This window comes from Narcine bancroftii, chromosome 2, assembly GCF_036971445.1.
Source record: "Narcine bancroftii isolate sNarBan1 chromosome 2, sNarBan1.hap1, whole genome shotgun sequence".
NCBI lineage: Eukaryota > Metazoa > Chordata > Chondrichthyes > Torpediniformes > Narcinidae > Narcine > Narcine bancroftii.
The window spans coordinates 154,955,117-154,971,430 of NC_091470.1; the positions used below are offsets into that span (position 1 = coordinate 154,955,117).

General features: G+C 43.4%; 1 protein-coding gene across 3 annotated transcripts in view; it reads right to left on the reverse strand.

Annotated features, from left to right (window-relative positions):
* Nucleotides 1–311: 311 nt before the first annotated feature.
* The window catches only part of LOC138754428 (tumor necrosis factor receptor superfamily member 1B-like), a 55,050-nt gene continuing 39,047 nt past the window's right edge, over nt 312–16,314 (reverse strand). For all 3 annotated transcript variants that reach the window (XM_069918690.1, XM_069918689.1, XM_069918691.1), the window contains 6 exons: nt 8,703–8,844; nt 8,462–8,552; nt 7,591–7,665; nt 4,574–4,602; nt 3,566–3,878; nt 312–2,485 (listed from right to left, as the gene is read on the reverse strand). In XM_069918690.1, coding sequence (XP_069774791.1) covers nt 2,142–2,485; nt 3,566–3,878; nt 4,574–4,602; nt 7,591–7,665; nt 8,462–8,552; nt 8,703–8,844 — 994 coding nt within the window. In that variant the 3' untranslated portion in view covers nt 312–2,141. The remainder of the gene's footprint in view (nt 2,486–3,565; nt 3,879–4,573; nt 4,603–7,590; nt 7,666–8,461; nt 8,553–8,702; nt 8,845–16,314) is intronic.

Consider the following 16,314-nt stretch of genomic DNA (forward strand, 5'->3'; position numbering starts at 1 on the left):
GCTGACTCCTCCATTTCTCTCTGAATCCCCCCATTAAGCCCACAATCGGCTCCTCAGCTTTGTAAATAGTTGAGTGCAAGGTTGTTGTGGTGACGCCACTCAACCAGCTGATCCATCTCCCTCCTGGACACTTCCTCGTTGCCGTCTGTGATTCTGCCGACAACCGTGGTGTCATCGGCAAATTTGTAGATGGTATTTGAATTGTGCCTGGCCACACAGTCGTGGGTGTAGAGAGAGAGTAGTGAGTTTGAGTGTTGATTGCCAGTGGGGAGGAGGCATTGTTACCGAGACCACTGACTGTGCTCTTCGATTAGAAACTCAAGCATCCAATTACAGATGGAAGTGCAGAGGCCCAGGTTTTGAAGCTCGTTGACCAGAACTGAGGGTGCAGTGGTGTTGAAAGCTGAGCTGTCGTCGATGAAAAGCAGCCTGATGTATGAGTGCCGGTTGTCCAGGTGATCCAGGGCTGGGTGGAGAGCCAGTGAGATTGCATCTGCTGTGGAACAATTGTAGCAGTAGGTGAATGCAGTGGGTCCAGGTCTTTACTTGGGTGCGAGTTAATTCTGGCCATGACTAACCTTTCAAGCATGTCATCGCAGTAGATGTGAGTGCTTCTGGGGCCTGGAAGCGTCCAGGAGGGAGATGGAACAGCAGATTGAGTGGTGTCACCGCAATGACCTTGCGCTCAACAATTTACAAAGCTGAGGAAACCGACTGCGGACTTAATAAAGGGGAATTCAAGAGAGAACAAACCAGTCCTCATTGAGGAGTCATTGAAGCAGGCTCACTCAGCTTTTCTTGGGCACTGGTATGATTCATGCCCTTTTGAAGCAGGTGAGAACTTCTGACTGCATCCGTGAGAGATTTAAAACATCCATGAATATTCCAACTCGTTGGGTGGCCACAGATTCTCAATGCCCAGTCAGGCACGCCGTCAGGACCTGTCGCCTCGCGAGGGTTCACCCTCTTGAAAGATGTTCTGATGTTGGCCTCTGAGACAGATATCATAGGGTCGCCAGCTTCTGCAGGGATTCCCACTGGCACAGTTGAATTCTCCTTTTCAAAGTGAGCATAAAGGGTGTTCAGCCCATCAGGGAATGAAGCCTCACAGGCATTTATGATGTTTGGCTTCACCTTGTGGAATGTAACGGCCTGCAAGATCTGCAGGAGCAGGCGAGTATCTGATTCTGAGTCTATCTTCACTCAGAATTGCCTCTTTGCAGTTAAGATAGCTTTCTGTTTCGCTTCAGCTGGCAGCTCGTTCCACACTCCCACCACTCTCTGCGTGAGGAAATCCCCTCTAATGATCCCCTAAACTGCTCCCCTTTCACCCTTAACCCAATTTGGACTTTCATCTATTTTACTGCCAATTCTTGCACATTCAGTGACAGCTATTGGTGGAACGTGTCAGCTCCATTGCAGTGGATAGCAGACTGAAGAGCTCAGAGCCGTGTCATGTTTGGTCATCATTTATCCAGGTATGATGTACAATGTGATCTAAAGTTGAGACTGGATGACACAGTGGCTAAAACACAGGTGCTGTTGATTCATTTTCCAGGTGGTAGAAATTCAAGATAATCGTAGCATTTGGCCTATTGTGTCCGCAGAAAATCAAATGAGGCTCTCGATCCACAATCTCCTCGCTTATGTCTCCGTGAGCTCATCCAACTATGTTCTATCCAAAATTAAAGGTTTTGCCACCAGTCAGGTTTGTGACCCTGCTCCTGTGTTGAAACAGCACTCATGAAAATGGCAGCTGCGTCCGTGATCCTAGCAACTATTCTCCTTCCTTTCCAACTGGACCTAAGTTCCATTTTCCTCCGTCACTGCCACTTGTATCTGATCACAATTAGCACCAGTGTGAGGAGGTCGGGGAGGGGGATCTGTGGAAGCCGTAGCCTCCTCTTCAACTGAAGCAGACTGAAGGTGGTGCTTTATTCAAGGAGGTGTTGAGGACTGAAATGAACGCTGGACATTCCTGTAAGGTGAACATCCCCAGTCACTGGGTTCATGTAACAAGTGAGAGAAATTTCAAGAGTCCATAGGAGGGTTAAACACCAGCAGTCTTGTTCACAAGCCCTCCAGGGCACAAGCTGCCTTCAGTGCAAGGACATGGCCATTCTGTGGCCTTCACTCCTCACTCAGTAAACATTCCCGGAAGTGTCCTGCACCGGAAAGTGCGACTCTTTCCCTTCCTCCTGATGTGGCACTGGATTATACCGCCAAAAATCCTTGTGCGCAGCCTCTGCCGAGCCACCATCCTCTTTCCCCGAGTCTAAATCCCTCTGCTCCTCCTGGATCGGAAACCCTTCGTCCACTTCTGCGCCTTCCTCCTCCTCCGGAGCATGATACTGGTCCTCCTCTGACCCTGGCCCAGACGCCCTCTCCTCCTGGTAATGGTAGCAGTTCACGAAACACTTGCCGGTGTTTATTGTGACGCTCACCGTTGGATTTCCGCTGAATTCCATAACGGGTGAAGGTGTTCCTAAATAAACAAATACCAATCAGTGTTGACAGCTGAAACCATCAAATCACTAGAGTACTGGACCCGCAAAAGAGCCTCCCACTGGGATTCCAATGGATCAGAGGTACAATCTCTCACTGGAAACCACTCGATCAGGGGAATTGGCGTTGGAGGAAAACTCATTTCATTGGATGCGGTAGGACTACTTGAAGGGACACCACCTCTCTCTGAGTACACCGACTCTCGGGAGTGACAGTGGATAGAAACTAGCTTTCGCCTGGCGCTAGTTGCGCGTGTTTGCAGACTCTACAAAATCTGCCGACACCGTGGTTGAAGTGAAAACACAATGCGGGAGAAACTCAGCAGGTTTAACAAAAACACAGTAGCAAAGGTAGAGATGCATGTCCAATATTGCGGGATTGAGCCCTTCATCAAAGTGTCAGCAGAATGTGGGCAGTACCCCCACCCACAAAAATGGTGGGGGGAGGGAGGGTCATGGGGAGGAGTACAGTCTCACAGGCAGGAGTCATAGAGAAGGAGGGCACACCAGCGAACAGGAGGGGCAATGTTTCTGCGAATGGAGAGGGAAGGCGGTGGAGAACTGGAGGAGATAAGGGAAAGGAGGGAAACTGGAGAGTGGGCGAGTGGAAACCGGAGAAGTCGATGTTAATGCCTTCCAATTTACGGGTGGACCTGTTTAGGTAGCACATGAGGCCACGGACAGACATGTCAGCACGGGAGTGGGGCGCAGAATTGAAAGGGTTGGGCACTGGGAGATCCCTGTCACTGATGTGGAGTGAGGTAAGGTACTCAGCAAAGCGACCCCCAGTCTGCATCCAGTCTCTCCGATGTAGAGAAGGCCACAACAGGAGCACCGGACTCCCACAGATACACGTGAAGCGTTGCTTCACTTGGAAATGACTGTTTGGGGATGCTCCTTTGCCCATCAGTAATGATTGGCATCATATCCTTGACTTTCTAAGATGCTGCTTAATAGCAGGCCAGCCTTGGAGATGGGATGAGGGCGGGCCCATGCTGCTCCCACCTAGGACAGACTCTGGGATCGAGCACTTCTAATCTTCAGCCAATGAGCTGTCCTACCTGAGCTAGGCCGGGATTCCCGGCTGATGTACCCCTGGTCTTCCTGGCAATCCATCGGTGAGTAATTGTTCGGAGCAGCAAAGTTTGCTTGTGAACGATCCTCTTCCTTGAGGCCATTCCCTAGGTCCGGCTTCCTCCTGGTGCCTTGTGAGTCTCCACTGCTTTTCATGGGTAATGAAGGGAGCTGGTCCCCCACAGACGTTGGACCACCGTTCTGCTTGCAGGTCTGATCCCCGGCGACCATTCCCTCTCCCTCCGTTTCATTCCCACTAATTAAACAAATGGCCTCCACTTGACTGACATCCCTCACAGGCTGGAGGAAGAAGGAATTGGTTAAAACAAAATCTCCAAGCATCAACATTGTCTCCCCATTGGTCGACCATTCACCGCTACACATCAGTGGTTCTGTCACGGAAAGGGTGGAGAGCACCAAGTCCCTTGGTGTGCACATAAGGGATCACCTACCCTGACCTCACAACACCTCTTCATTAGTCAGGAAGGAGCAGCTGTGCCTACACTTCCCAAGGAAGTAGAGGAGGACAGGGCGACCGACCCCCATCTCGACAACTTTAGAGGAGCACAATTGAGAGTGACCTGACTGGCTGCTTCATTGTGCAAACCATAAGACATGTTTTTGTGCGTGCCCCATGGACCGGAGGGACGCTGTTTCGTCGGGTTGATGATAATAAACGGACTGCCTGTGTGGAGTTTGCACGACCTTCCCTTCTACTGCATGGGTTTCGTCCGGATCTCCTTGCTTCCTCTGGCTAAACGGCCAGTGTAAATTGTCTCCAAAGTGTACGTGAGCGGAAGGATCTCGGTGGGATTGATGTGTGCGGAATTACTAAAATGTGGTCAGTGCAGCAGTAGAGTAAATGGGTGGGTCAGAGTGGACCTATTGGACAGGGAGGGCCTGCCCCCATCCTGTATCTTTCCGTGACACGATGGCCTGAGCTTGGTCGGTGACCTCATTAACCATCGATGCTGAATGATATCTTTAATCCTTACCATGTCAGTCTCCAGGTCATGCTTCCTCCCTGAAAGAGAAACAATGAAAGTAACATGAAATCAGTTGGGGAGGATGTAGAGATGCAGGTTTGATTTAGTACAGCTGAATAACCAAGGGCTCAACTCGCATGTGGGAGAAGAGGTGAACCATGGTGGAAGAATACTCCCCATTCCCAAATGACATATTTATCCTTGAGTGGGATGTTGGTGGCACCGGCAGACCCTCAAGCGTACTTCAACGAGCCTTGGAGCTGCAGGATTCTGACCCAACAACAATGAGGATAAAAGGGAAACATTTTCAAGAGAGGATGCTCTGTAACTTGGAAGGAGCCTGCAGAAGGAGAAGTTACTCTGCACCTGTTCCAGAACCTTCCGTCTGCTTGGGTGGGAACTGCCGACTCAGTCACAGTGATTTGCTGCATTCACATATTTCAGGTGTGTGACTTGCTTTGTCCTGGATAGCATCAAGTTTCTCCAGTGCTGAGGGAGAGAGATGCACTCAAAAGAACATAAGAAATAGGAGCAGGGGTAGGCCACTCAGCCCATCAACCCTGCTCCGCCATTCAATGAGATCACGGCTGATTTGGTGATGGTCTCATCTTCACCTTCCTGCCTTTTCCCCATATCCTTTAATTGCCTTCCTGTGCGAAGATCTACCCAACCTTGATTAAATATATTTACTAAGGTCACCTCCACTGCTTCAATTAGCAGCGAATTCCACAGATTCACCATCCTCCGGGTAAAGCAGTTCCTCCTCATCTCTGTCCTAATCTACTCCCCTGGATCTTGAGACTGTGTCCCCTAGTTCTGGTCTCCCCCACCGATGGAAACAACTTACCTACCTTTATCTGATCTATACCTTTCATAATTTTATACATTTCTATAAAACCCACTCTCATTCTTCTCGGGAAAGTGACAGACCAAAAAGATTTTGATGGGTCAGGAGGTGAATCGCATGTTGTATTGGGACAGCACTTCTGTTTACCTTGTCAGTGGACACACCAGCTGCCAATCAAGGTTTGATTCCTCCCCACCCATGAGTGCACACCTTGCTGTTGGACCCATGTAAATTACCTGCACTGGACTCTCCAGCCTGCTTGTACTTGGCCTTGGGCCATTGGCTGTTGTAATTGGATTAACCCTCCTAGCAACGAGCCATTGGTCCCTGCTAAACGATCTGGGCTGGCCTCTCCAGCACTATAAAGGTACCATGTGTTGTTTGTTCTCCTTCTTTGCCAGCTTGGGGACCACCCTGCTTCACTCTAGGCCTAGAAATGTGGAAGGATGCTGGAGAAACTGTTGGTAAGTTGTGCACTGTTAAATGGGTTGGGAGTGTTTAATTAGTGTCCTTTGTAGCATAGAGCCGTGCCTGCACTGAGTCAAGGGGCGCTGGGGCATTGTATTGATTTTCCCTTGGTCATCGTATGTACCCGTTCAGAGACAGACAGAGACGGAGATTGAGAGAGACGGGGTGGGGGGTTTGAGGGAGAGCGAGAGACGGGGGGGGGGGGGGAGAGAGATGCTGCATCTGTTACCATTTCCCACACTTGCCTTCTGTAAATTAAATCCTTCCCTACCAAAACTATATGTCCAGAGTCCTTGCCTTTAGACCTACCAAACCTATTTCCTCACTCACAACACATGTCCAGCAATCCTCTGGCTTGATGAGCATCGAGCTGGGCCACGGCATGGATGGTGGAATACAGTTCCAATGGTCCATGGGGTTTCATGGATGCCCATCTTTGTGTTGTTAGATCTTTTCTGAAGCAATCTAGTTACACACTATAATGGCGATAAGGGGCTGCCTCCTCAAGGACTGTTTGATGGTTCCTTCTTCTAATTGAATTACTGACTGATGCAGCTGCCATGGGTAGGATTGGTGAATTGATGTTGAGTACGTTTGTCCTTCAGATCAGTCTGACAGTGGGACATAGCCAGTAATGGTGCTACTGAGTCGCCATTAGCAAGGGGTTTTCAAGTCCTTATCTGAAAAACATTTACGTCTTCTTCCATGTGGTACCCGGCAGCTAAAGTTACCCACACTTTGGCTGAATGAGTGCAGTAGGTGGTAATCAGGAGAGGGTATGTTAATGTCACGAGACTTCTGCAGAAGTAGCTGCCCCATCTTCCCCTGACTGTAAATCACTGGTGGATTTGTCCTGCCATTTGGACAGGCCATGGCAAGGGAGGTACAAGAAAGACAGCAGATGCTGGAAAACTGGAGACGCTCTGAATGGTTACAGCCCTAAACATTGACCATCTATTGCACCTGTGAGCATAGCAGTTAGTATGACAATATAACAGCCGCCAGCAGCCCGGGTTCGAATCTGGCACCGTCTGTAAGGAGTTTTTAGCTTCTCCCCGTGTCCACACGGGGTTTCCCTGGGTGCTTCGGTTTCCTCCCACCCTTCAAAAGGCATGGGGTTGGAAGCTTAATTTTGAGTGGGTGCCACGGGTTTAAATGCCTGGAATCAGTTTCTACCATGCACTAAATAAAATTTAAAATAAAGTAAAAAATGTTTTAAATTAAAATTTCCATGGATGCTGTGTTCTTCCAGCACCTTTTGTTGTGTTTATCCTGTTGGAGGAGCGTGGTCTGTTGGTCAACTCTCCCAACTGAGGCTCACGTCTCGAGATGAGGAGGAGTTTGCAAACTTGATGGTGTCCCAGTACAATGTCCAGGTAAGTTCTGATGTTCATATTGCGTTCTGAGGCAATTAATCGATATGAGCTAGTAGTTGGCTTTGCATTTATGTGGTTACTGGGCTGCTATCACAGAGCTCCGAACCAGATTAAGAGCGGGCTTGTGGGGGCAGGGGAGTATGTTTCATCTGTGAGCCAATGGCTTTGTACAGCCACATGAGCTGTATCTCCTGAGCAGAGCACATTGCAGATCACCAAGAAAACTAATAGCTATGTGGGAATACAGAGACAGGGATGGCCACCAGAGGGCAGGCAGTGACAGAGAAGACTAAATGAACAATCGACCAAAATAACACAAAATTGCTCTCGCGTACCTTTTCTCTTGTGATGAAGACAGACTGTTATCCCAGCTACCACAGCAATCAAGGCAAAAATCCCAAAAAACAATGCTGAAAAATAACAGAAGGAAGTTGTATGTTAACATTTGAGGAATGGTTAGCTTAGTGGTCAGCCCAACATTGTTACAGCACTAGTAATTGGGACCAGGGTTCGAATCCCACACTGACTGTAAGAAGTTGGTACGTTCTCTCAATGTTTGCAAGGTGTTCCTCTGGGGGCTTCGGTTTCCTCCCACCGTTCAAAGCATACTGGAGGAATTAGGCCAATTGGGCGGCACATGGGCTGAAATTGCTCGTTACTGTGCTCTGTCTAAATTTTAAAATCTAAATTGAGACAAACAGAAGGGAAGAAGCGAACAGTGGGCAGCACTTCACTCCAGCACTTCACTTCAGCCTCAGGGTAGGAACTGGTGGGTCACATTCCCCACCCCCCTCCCTGGGGACAGAGGTTCACAAACCATGATTGTAAGACTGCAGGACCAAGGAAGGAGGGAAGCAAGTGGTGGGATTCCAAGGGTCCAACCATAACCTGGGGAACAGGGTTCAGGGATGCAAGGCAGGTTTCTGGCCTCGAGAGTGTCCCATCTCTCCTAGGGGATGGAGTCTGCTGCTGGACCAAGTGGGATTGCAAAAAGAAACTGTTGTTTCTTCCCACGGGCAGTGAGACTGCTAAAAACTCTCCATGACTTTATCAATCAAGAATATTTATTTTAATATATGTACTATGCATGTGTATCAATTGTTTGTATGTGAGTTATGTCTGCATGTGTGTTTGGCACAGAGGGCTGGAGAACGTTGGGTTGTAGGAGAACTTGGAGAGAAAAGAAAAAGAAACTTCCAAACTTACCCACCCACCAGTGAGGAAAGTGAGCTGATGCTCCATGGTTGCTTTCAAGGACATTCATGGTTACTGTTTCCATTTTAGTCCAATATGTGACCTGCACAGTGAAGCAAAAGGGCTGTGAGAGAACAATGCAAATCTGCAGCTCATGGTGCAAGGTTAATGAGACCATCTCGTATTAAATGGGTCATAGTGAGGGATGGCATGGTGTGGAGATCAACCAATATTGGACACGGGGATCTGGTACCTGTGTTAGGGCAGGAGGGTGAGATGCAGTCATTGGTTCGGTGTTCCTCTGAGTGGGGACTTGTGGTAATAATTTGCTGCTGCAAATTGTATCATTCGTGCTGCTTCCCTTGCGTAGAGTCTTTCTCCCCAGCACTGCACACCTGCAAAGCAATCACCACATAAAACATCATGAATTCCTCAGTAAACCCCTGGACCAGCAGAAGAAAGGAGCAGCTGGGAAATTTGAGTAAATCCCGAAGGAAACATCATCGAGTGTGATTTTCAAACCTGTAATTCTGTGTTCTACCTCTAGCAAATTTACACAGGTGTACCATGAAGAGCATTCTGACTGGGTGTATTACTGTCTGGTATGGAGGTTCAAATGCACAGGACAGGAAAACGCTATGGAGGATTGTAAACATAGCCAGTGCCATCCTGAGCATCAGTCTTCACTCCATTAAGGACATCTTCAAGATGTCTCAAGAGAGCAGTCTCTGTCCTCCAGGACCCTCACCACCCAGGCCGGGCCCTCTTCTTCCCCTCAATGACCTGCCATTTTTTCTTCTTCTGTACAAATTTAAAAAAAAATATAATTTATAGCAATTTTTTTTAACCTGTAATTCTGCTGCAAAATAACAAATTCCTTCACACGTTCATGAAAATAAATTCTGATTCTAATTCTTATTCTCTCCACACCAGATCCAACCCTGCCCCCAACCTCTTCCACCCTAATGCCTTCGAGGGCTCGGAGAGCCCTGGCCAGACCTCTCGTGGTGATAGGTTTGATGTCCCTCATCCCATTGGACATTCTGTGCCTGGTCTCATTCCAAGTATTGATAAACATGGAATTTCACCAAATGGAAGAAGATGGTAGGCGCTAATCAGGAAATGAGTGCCATTTTCCCCTGGAACTTCATTGATGCTGGAGTGTTCAGCCTTGGGACTTGAAACCAAGCAGATACAGGGGAGTAGAGGATGGCTATATGGTGATCTTTAAACATTTACCAGCTTCTGGAAGATTTCCAGTAAAATTTTTAAAAAACTTTTAAATAGTGACTTCCCCCGCCCCCCACAACTGAAGAAAAAGGGAAACAGAAGCAGGAAACAAAATGCAAGTTAGTTTGACATCTGTTATTGGGAAATACTGGAATCCTTTATTACAGAAACCTTAGCAAGACATCTCGAAAGCTACATGAAAGTCAAACAGAGTCAGTTTGGCTTTATGAAAGGAAAATCACACTTGACAATTTTAGATACTTTGAGATGCTGTAAGGAGTCACGTGATGGAGTAGTGGCCGGTCAGGGAATTCCAGCCCTCTCCCGAAAAGTTAAAAAAAAAACACGCAAAACACAAAGGTACAAGATTAAAATTTATAATAAAGTAAAAATAAAGGTGAGAAGAAAATGGCAGCGAAGAGAGAAAAGTTGAAAACAATGGGAAGAAAAGAAGAAGAAAGAATGTCAGAAGAAGAAGGTGAAGGCCTTACCTGTCCGAAGAGGCCCGCCGCGGAGAGAGAAGCCTGCTCCCGCAGGTCAGTGGAAGTCCCGGGCTCGGGACTACAAAAATGGCTCGCAGAGCAGAGTAAAAGTGCGCAACCGCGCATGAAAAAAAAAACACTGACGGGAGGGGGGAACAGCTGCGGAGTCGATCTCCACAGCTGAGAGAGACACCTGCAGCACAGCAGCAAGTGCAGAACATGGAAAATAACGACAACAAGAAAGAAGAGGGTAGAAAGAAAACAAGGAAACAACAGATGGTCAATCCAGAGGAAGAAGAAGAAGAAGAAGAAGGAGAAGAACAGAAAGAAGTGGAAGAAGAAGAGAAAGGCAAGATAATGGATGTATCTTTTTTTAAAGAATATATGGAAGGTACAAGGTACAATATATGGAAGAATATATGGAAGGTACAAGGACTGCCTAAAGAAATCTCTTGGTGCCTGCCACATTGACCACCGCCAGTGGGCTGATAATGCCTCAAACCGTGCATCTTGGCGCCTCACAGTTTGGCGGGCAGCAACCTCCTTTGAAGAAGACCGCAGAGCCCACCTCACTGACAAAAGGCAAAGGAGGAAAAACCCAACACCCAACCCCAACCATCCAATTTTCCCCTGCAACCGCTGCAACCGTGTCTGCCTGTCCCGCATCGGACTTGTCAGCCACAAACGAGCCTGCAGCTGACGTGGACTTTTTACCCCCTCCATAAATCTTCGTCCGCGAAGCCAAGCCAAAGAAAGAAGAAGATATGGAATCAGTGAAAGAATGGCAATTACAAGAATTTAATGAGATAAAAAGAAGAATTAAGAATGCAGAAGAAAAAATGAATAAAATGGAAATGGCCATATCAGACTTAGGAAAAAGAGTGGAAAATATGGAAGAACGAGAAACAATTGTAGAAATGGAAGTAGAAGACTTAAAAGAGAAATTAGAAGAATCTAATAAAAAAGTTAGACACAGGAGCTGTTAGCTCAGAAGATAGATATAATAGAAAACTATAATAGAAGAAATAATATAAAGATAGTGGGCCTTAAGGAAGATGAAGAAGGCAAGAATATGAGAGAATTTATAAAAGATTGGATCCCCTGGGTCCTGGGAAGACCAGAATTACAGGAAGAAATGGAAATAGAGAGGGCACATAGAACTTTAGCCCCGAAACCACAACCGCAGCAAAAACCAAGATCCATTTAGTAAAATTCTTAAGATATACAACAAGAGAAAATATATTGGAGAAAGCAATGAAGAAAGTAAGAGAGGACAAAAAGCCACTGGAATATAAAAGTCAAAAAAATTTGTTCTATCCAGACATAAGTTTTGAACTCCTGAAGAAGAGGAAGGAATTCAATACAGCGAAAACGATCTTATGGAAAAAAGGATATAAATTTATGTTAAGGTACCCAGCGGTACTTAAAATAGTTATTCCTGGGCAACAAAACAGACTATTCTCGGATCCAGAGGAAGCACGGAAATTTGCAGAACAACTACAAAACAAGCAGAGAGATGAAGACATGTAATAAGAGTAAAATTGACCACGAACTATATGTATGTGTGTAAAGGGGTATATGTGTGTATATGTATGTATATATATATATATATATATATATAGTGTGTATACATGAATGTATCCGTATTTAGAGGAAAATATATAGAGTATAGACAAGAATTAATAAGGGAGGGAAAGGGAATAGAGGGAATAAGGAGGGAATTAAAAGAGTGACCTTTGTTACATATGAAAATTGAAATCTTTTCTGGGGGGGCTGGGTGGGGAGGAGTTACGGTCACTACAAAATCAGCTGACGTTTGTGAGTGAATTCACAAATCCAAATGGAGAGGGGAGATGTGGTTGTCCGACAAGGGATAAAGGGCAACTCAGGAGGGGGAGGGGAGAATGGGGTTAAAGAAGTTTTAAATAGGAGAATAAGGAAAATGTTTGATGTTTTAGAAATGTCTTATAAAGTGTTCAAAACAAGAAAGCAGAAATGGATAAGAAGGAAAGGTGATGATGGAGAAACGGAAAGGGAAGATAAACAAAGTATGAAATGGCTACACTGAACTATATGACTTTAAATATTAACGGAATACATAACCAAATTAAAAGGAAGAAACTGCTAAATTTACTGAAAAAAGAAAAAATTGATATAGCATTTGTGCAAGAAACACATTTAACTGAATTGGAGCACAAGAAATTAAAGAGAGATTGGGTAGGACATGTAACAGCAGCGTCATATAATTCAAAAGCAAGAGGAGTAGCTATATTAATTAGTAAAAATGTGCCAATTAAAATAGAAGAGGAAATAATAGATTCAGCAGGGAGATATGTAATGATAAAATGTCAGATATATTCGGAGTTTTGGAATCTACTCAATGTATATTCACCTAACGAAGAAGATCAAAAGTTTATGCAAGATATTTTTTTGAAGATAGCAGATACGCAAGGGAACATATTAATAGGAGGGGATTTCAACCTGAATTTGGATTCAAATATGGACAAAACTGGGAAAAAAATTAACAGAACGAACAAAGTAACCAAATTTATAATTAAATCGATGGAAGAAATGCAACTCTTGGATATATAGAGGAAACAACACCCAAATGAAAAGGAATATTCATATTACTCGGCTAGACATAAAACATACTCAAGAATAGACCTATTTTTGGGGGGCGTGGCAAGATGGCATAAGGATCAGACGTGCCTTCCAGTCCTCTCCCGACTCTTTGTTATTGTTTTGTCTAGAAATGCCCGTTAAAACTTTTTAAAAGTTTAAAAATAGTTAGAAGTGTTAGGCTAATCCCTGATGGTACAGTTGTTGAAGAAAAGTAAAAAAAAAAACGGCAACAGATTGTCAAGAAACTACATTTTCCAGGACTTAAAGATTCCAAGCCTACCTGCACACGGGAAGCCAGACTACAGTGTGAGATGGACCCAGGGGAGGAGATCCAAGGTTCGGCAGCGGAGTCCAGTTCTATGTCGGTAGGACTCTTTGAAGATGGCGCCCGGCAGCCCTTAGAACAAAGGGCTAGCCGGGCGCATGTGCGAGAATCAGCACTAGCTGTAAATATTATGAATGAACCTTTACTCCTACAACCAGCTGAGACGCTGTCTGCTGAAAATCCGACAGGGAGTGGAGATTTAACCTTGGATAAAGCACCAGTGCTGCAAGATGTACTATTAACAAAGGAGACTTTACTAAAACCCGATTTACAAGAAGTATTTGATAAAATATGGGGTAAGAATATCCCTAGCCACAGACCTCCAGATACTGCTGAGGAGGCTGTGGCAGGGGTTTCTACATGCAGCCAAACTATAAGAAAAACTGCTAAAGTTAAAATGAGGGAAGAAATAGAAGATCCTTCAGTGAAACAGAAACGGCAGAAGCCTATTGTAGTTGAATCTACTCAAATGGATATGTATTTTCAGAATTTTGGAACCAAGATATATCTTACAATGTCGCAATTATTCAGAGTTGTAGTTCAAACTAATACTGAGCTTAAGGTTTTGACAGAAACTATCACTAAACAGATGGCTGATTATGGAGCTTTCAAGCTTGAAGTGAAAGAAAAATTTGAAGATGTTGATCATGAAATGGATATAGTACAGGAACAAATGCAAGAAGTAAATAAAACAATTGAAGATTTACAAATTCAGAATAAGAATCTGATGAAAAAGGTTGATTATTTAGAAAATCAATCTAGACGGAATAATATAAAAATTGTTGGTTTACCAGAAGGTATGGAAGGACCGGATCCAAGAAAATTTTTTACTGAATGGATCCCGCAGGTGTTAGGACGGGATAAGTTCTCGGACGGTTTAATTTTGGAACGTGCCCATAGAGCTTTAAGAAGAAAGTCTTTTTCAGGATAAAATCCAAGATCGGTTTTGGTTTGTTGTTTAAATTATTGCGATAGGGAGACAATTTTGCGCACGGCTATAAGAAATGCACAACAAAGAAGATCCCCCTTGATGGTCGAAAATAATTGTGTTTTCTTTTATCCGGATTTGAGTCAAGAAGTTATGTTTCAACGGCGTGAATTTAATCCTGTGAAAGAAGTGTTATGGAGAAAAGGATATAAAGCAACATTTAGATATCCAGCAGTATTGAAGATTTTTCAAGATGGTTATCAACCCAAATTTTTTGATAATCCTAAGGAGGCTATGGATTTTGCTCAATCTTTGTCAATTACGCAATTTCAAGAAAGACGTAGTGCACCACGGTCTTCAAGAAGAAATGGAGATAAGGGAGATAAGAGAGATAAAATTGTTCAGAAAAATTTGGAGATGGAAGAAGGGAAATGATCCCCAAGAAGAGATGGAGATAAGGGTGGCCGTAGAGATTAAATTGATTAAAAGAAAATTCTGGAGATGGTTTTAGATAATGATTATGTTAATATGATATGGGGGTTGGGAGAGGGGGCTGGATGGGCAGTATTTTCCAGCAGCCATCAGCTACATGTGAGTTATCTCACACCCATTTTTTTGGGGGGAGTTACCGCATTGTGCGGTTTAGACGGGAGGAGGTATTTTTAACCTCCTACCAGGTTTTTCTTTTTTTTTGTATTATCAGATTAAAGAGTGAAGGGGTTTTTTTTTGTTTAATAAAAAAAATTTTTTTTTCCTTTTTTTCTCTTTTTTTTCTTTTTTTTTGATTGTATTAAGAGAGGGTAAAGGGGTAAGAGTTGGGGTTTTTTTTCTAATTGTTGAAAGATATGTCGAAATTTAAGTTTGCTTCTCTTAATGTTCAGGGTTTGAATAATCCTATAAAGCGTAAGAAAGTACTTGCTTATTTAAAAAAATTTAAAGTAGATGTGGCCTTTTTACAGGAAACTCATTTGACAGATAAAGAACATTTGAAACTTAAGCGGGATTGGGTTGGACAAGTCTTCTATTCTTCATTTAATTCAAAGGCAAAAGGAGTTGCGGTTTTGGTACATAAGAATTTACCGTTTCAATTGCAAGACGAGGAGAAAAATGGAGGAAGATTACTTAAGTTGAACTGTATGATTTCTAATGAAGCTTGGACTTTGATTGATGTTTATGCCCCAAATGTTGAAGACTCTGCTTTTATTACAGAAATATCTTTATTATTGGGACAAGCTAATTCCAATGTGATGATTGGGGGGATTTAAATATGGTATTAGAACCGTTATTGGATAAGTATCCAAAGGTAATTAAGAAATCAAAGATGGCGATACATATGGCTAATATGATGAAAAATTTGAATTTAGTTGATATTTGGCTTAGATTTAATCCTACACAGAAAGACTTTTCTTTTTATTCTTCTCGACATAATTCTTTTTCAAGACTTGATTATTTTGTAATTTCGGCACATTTACAGGATAAAGTTATATCTGTGGATTATAAGGCAAGGTTAGTCTCGGATCATTCATTGTTATTATTGGAATATCAAAGTTCTCAAGTTACACAACATACTTTAAGATGGAGATTTAATACTATGTTACTACAAAAGCCAGAATTTATTGTTTATTTGAAAAAACAAATTGAGGATTTCATTGCTAATAATGTTCATTCTGTTTCTGATCAGTTTGTTTTGTGGGATGCAATGAAAGCTTTTTTACGAAGTCAAATTATCAGTTATGCATCTAAATTGTAGAAAGAGAGAGTTAGAGAAACTGAGGATTTGGAGAAGAAAATAACAATCTGTGAAAAATAATTTCAAAAGAAAGCTACTGAATTTCAAAAGATCCAATTAACTAATTTAAAGTTGAAGTATAATAAGTTACAGTCATATCGATTTGAATGTCTGTTGAATCATTCAAAAATAAATTTTATGAATGGGGTGAGAAAGCTCATAAAGTATTAGCTTGGCAATTAAAAAAAGAACAGTTATCTAGGATTATATCAGCTATTAGAAATAAATCGGGTATTACTTTTAGTCAAAAAGAAATTAATGATGAATTTTGTAATTTTTATAAAAAAACTTTATTTGACTGAATGTAAAGAGATAAAAGAAGATGCAATAGACTCTTTTTTGAAAAATATTAATTTACCACAGTTAACTCAAGAAGATAGACAGGAGTTAGATAAACCTTTTATGGATAATGACATTGAAATGGCTATAAAAGATATGCCAAATGGAAAAGCGCCCGGTGGAGATGGTTTTTCTATTGAGTTCTATAAG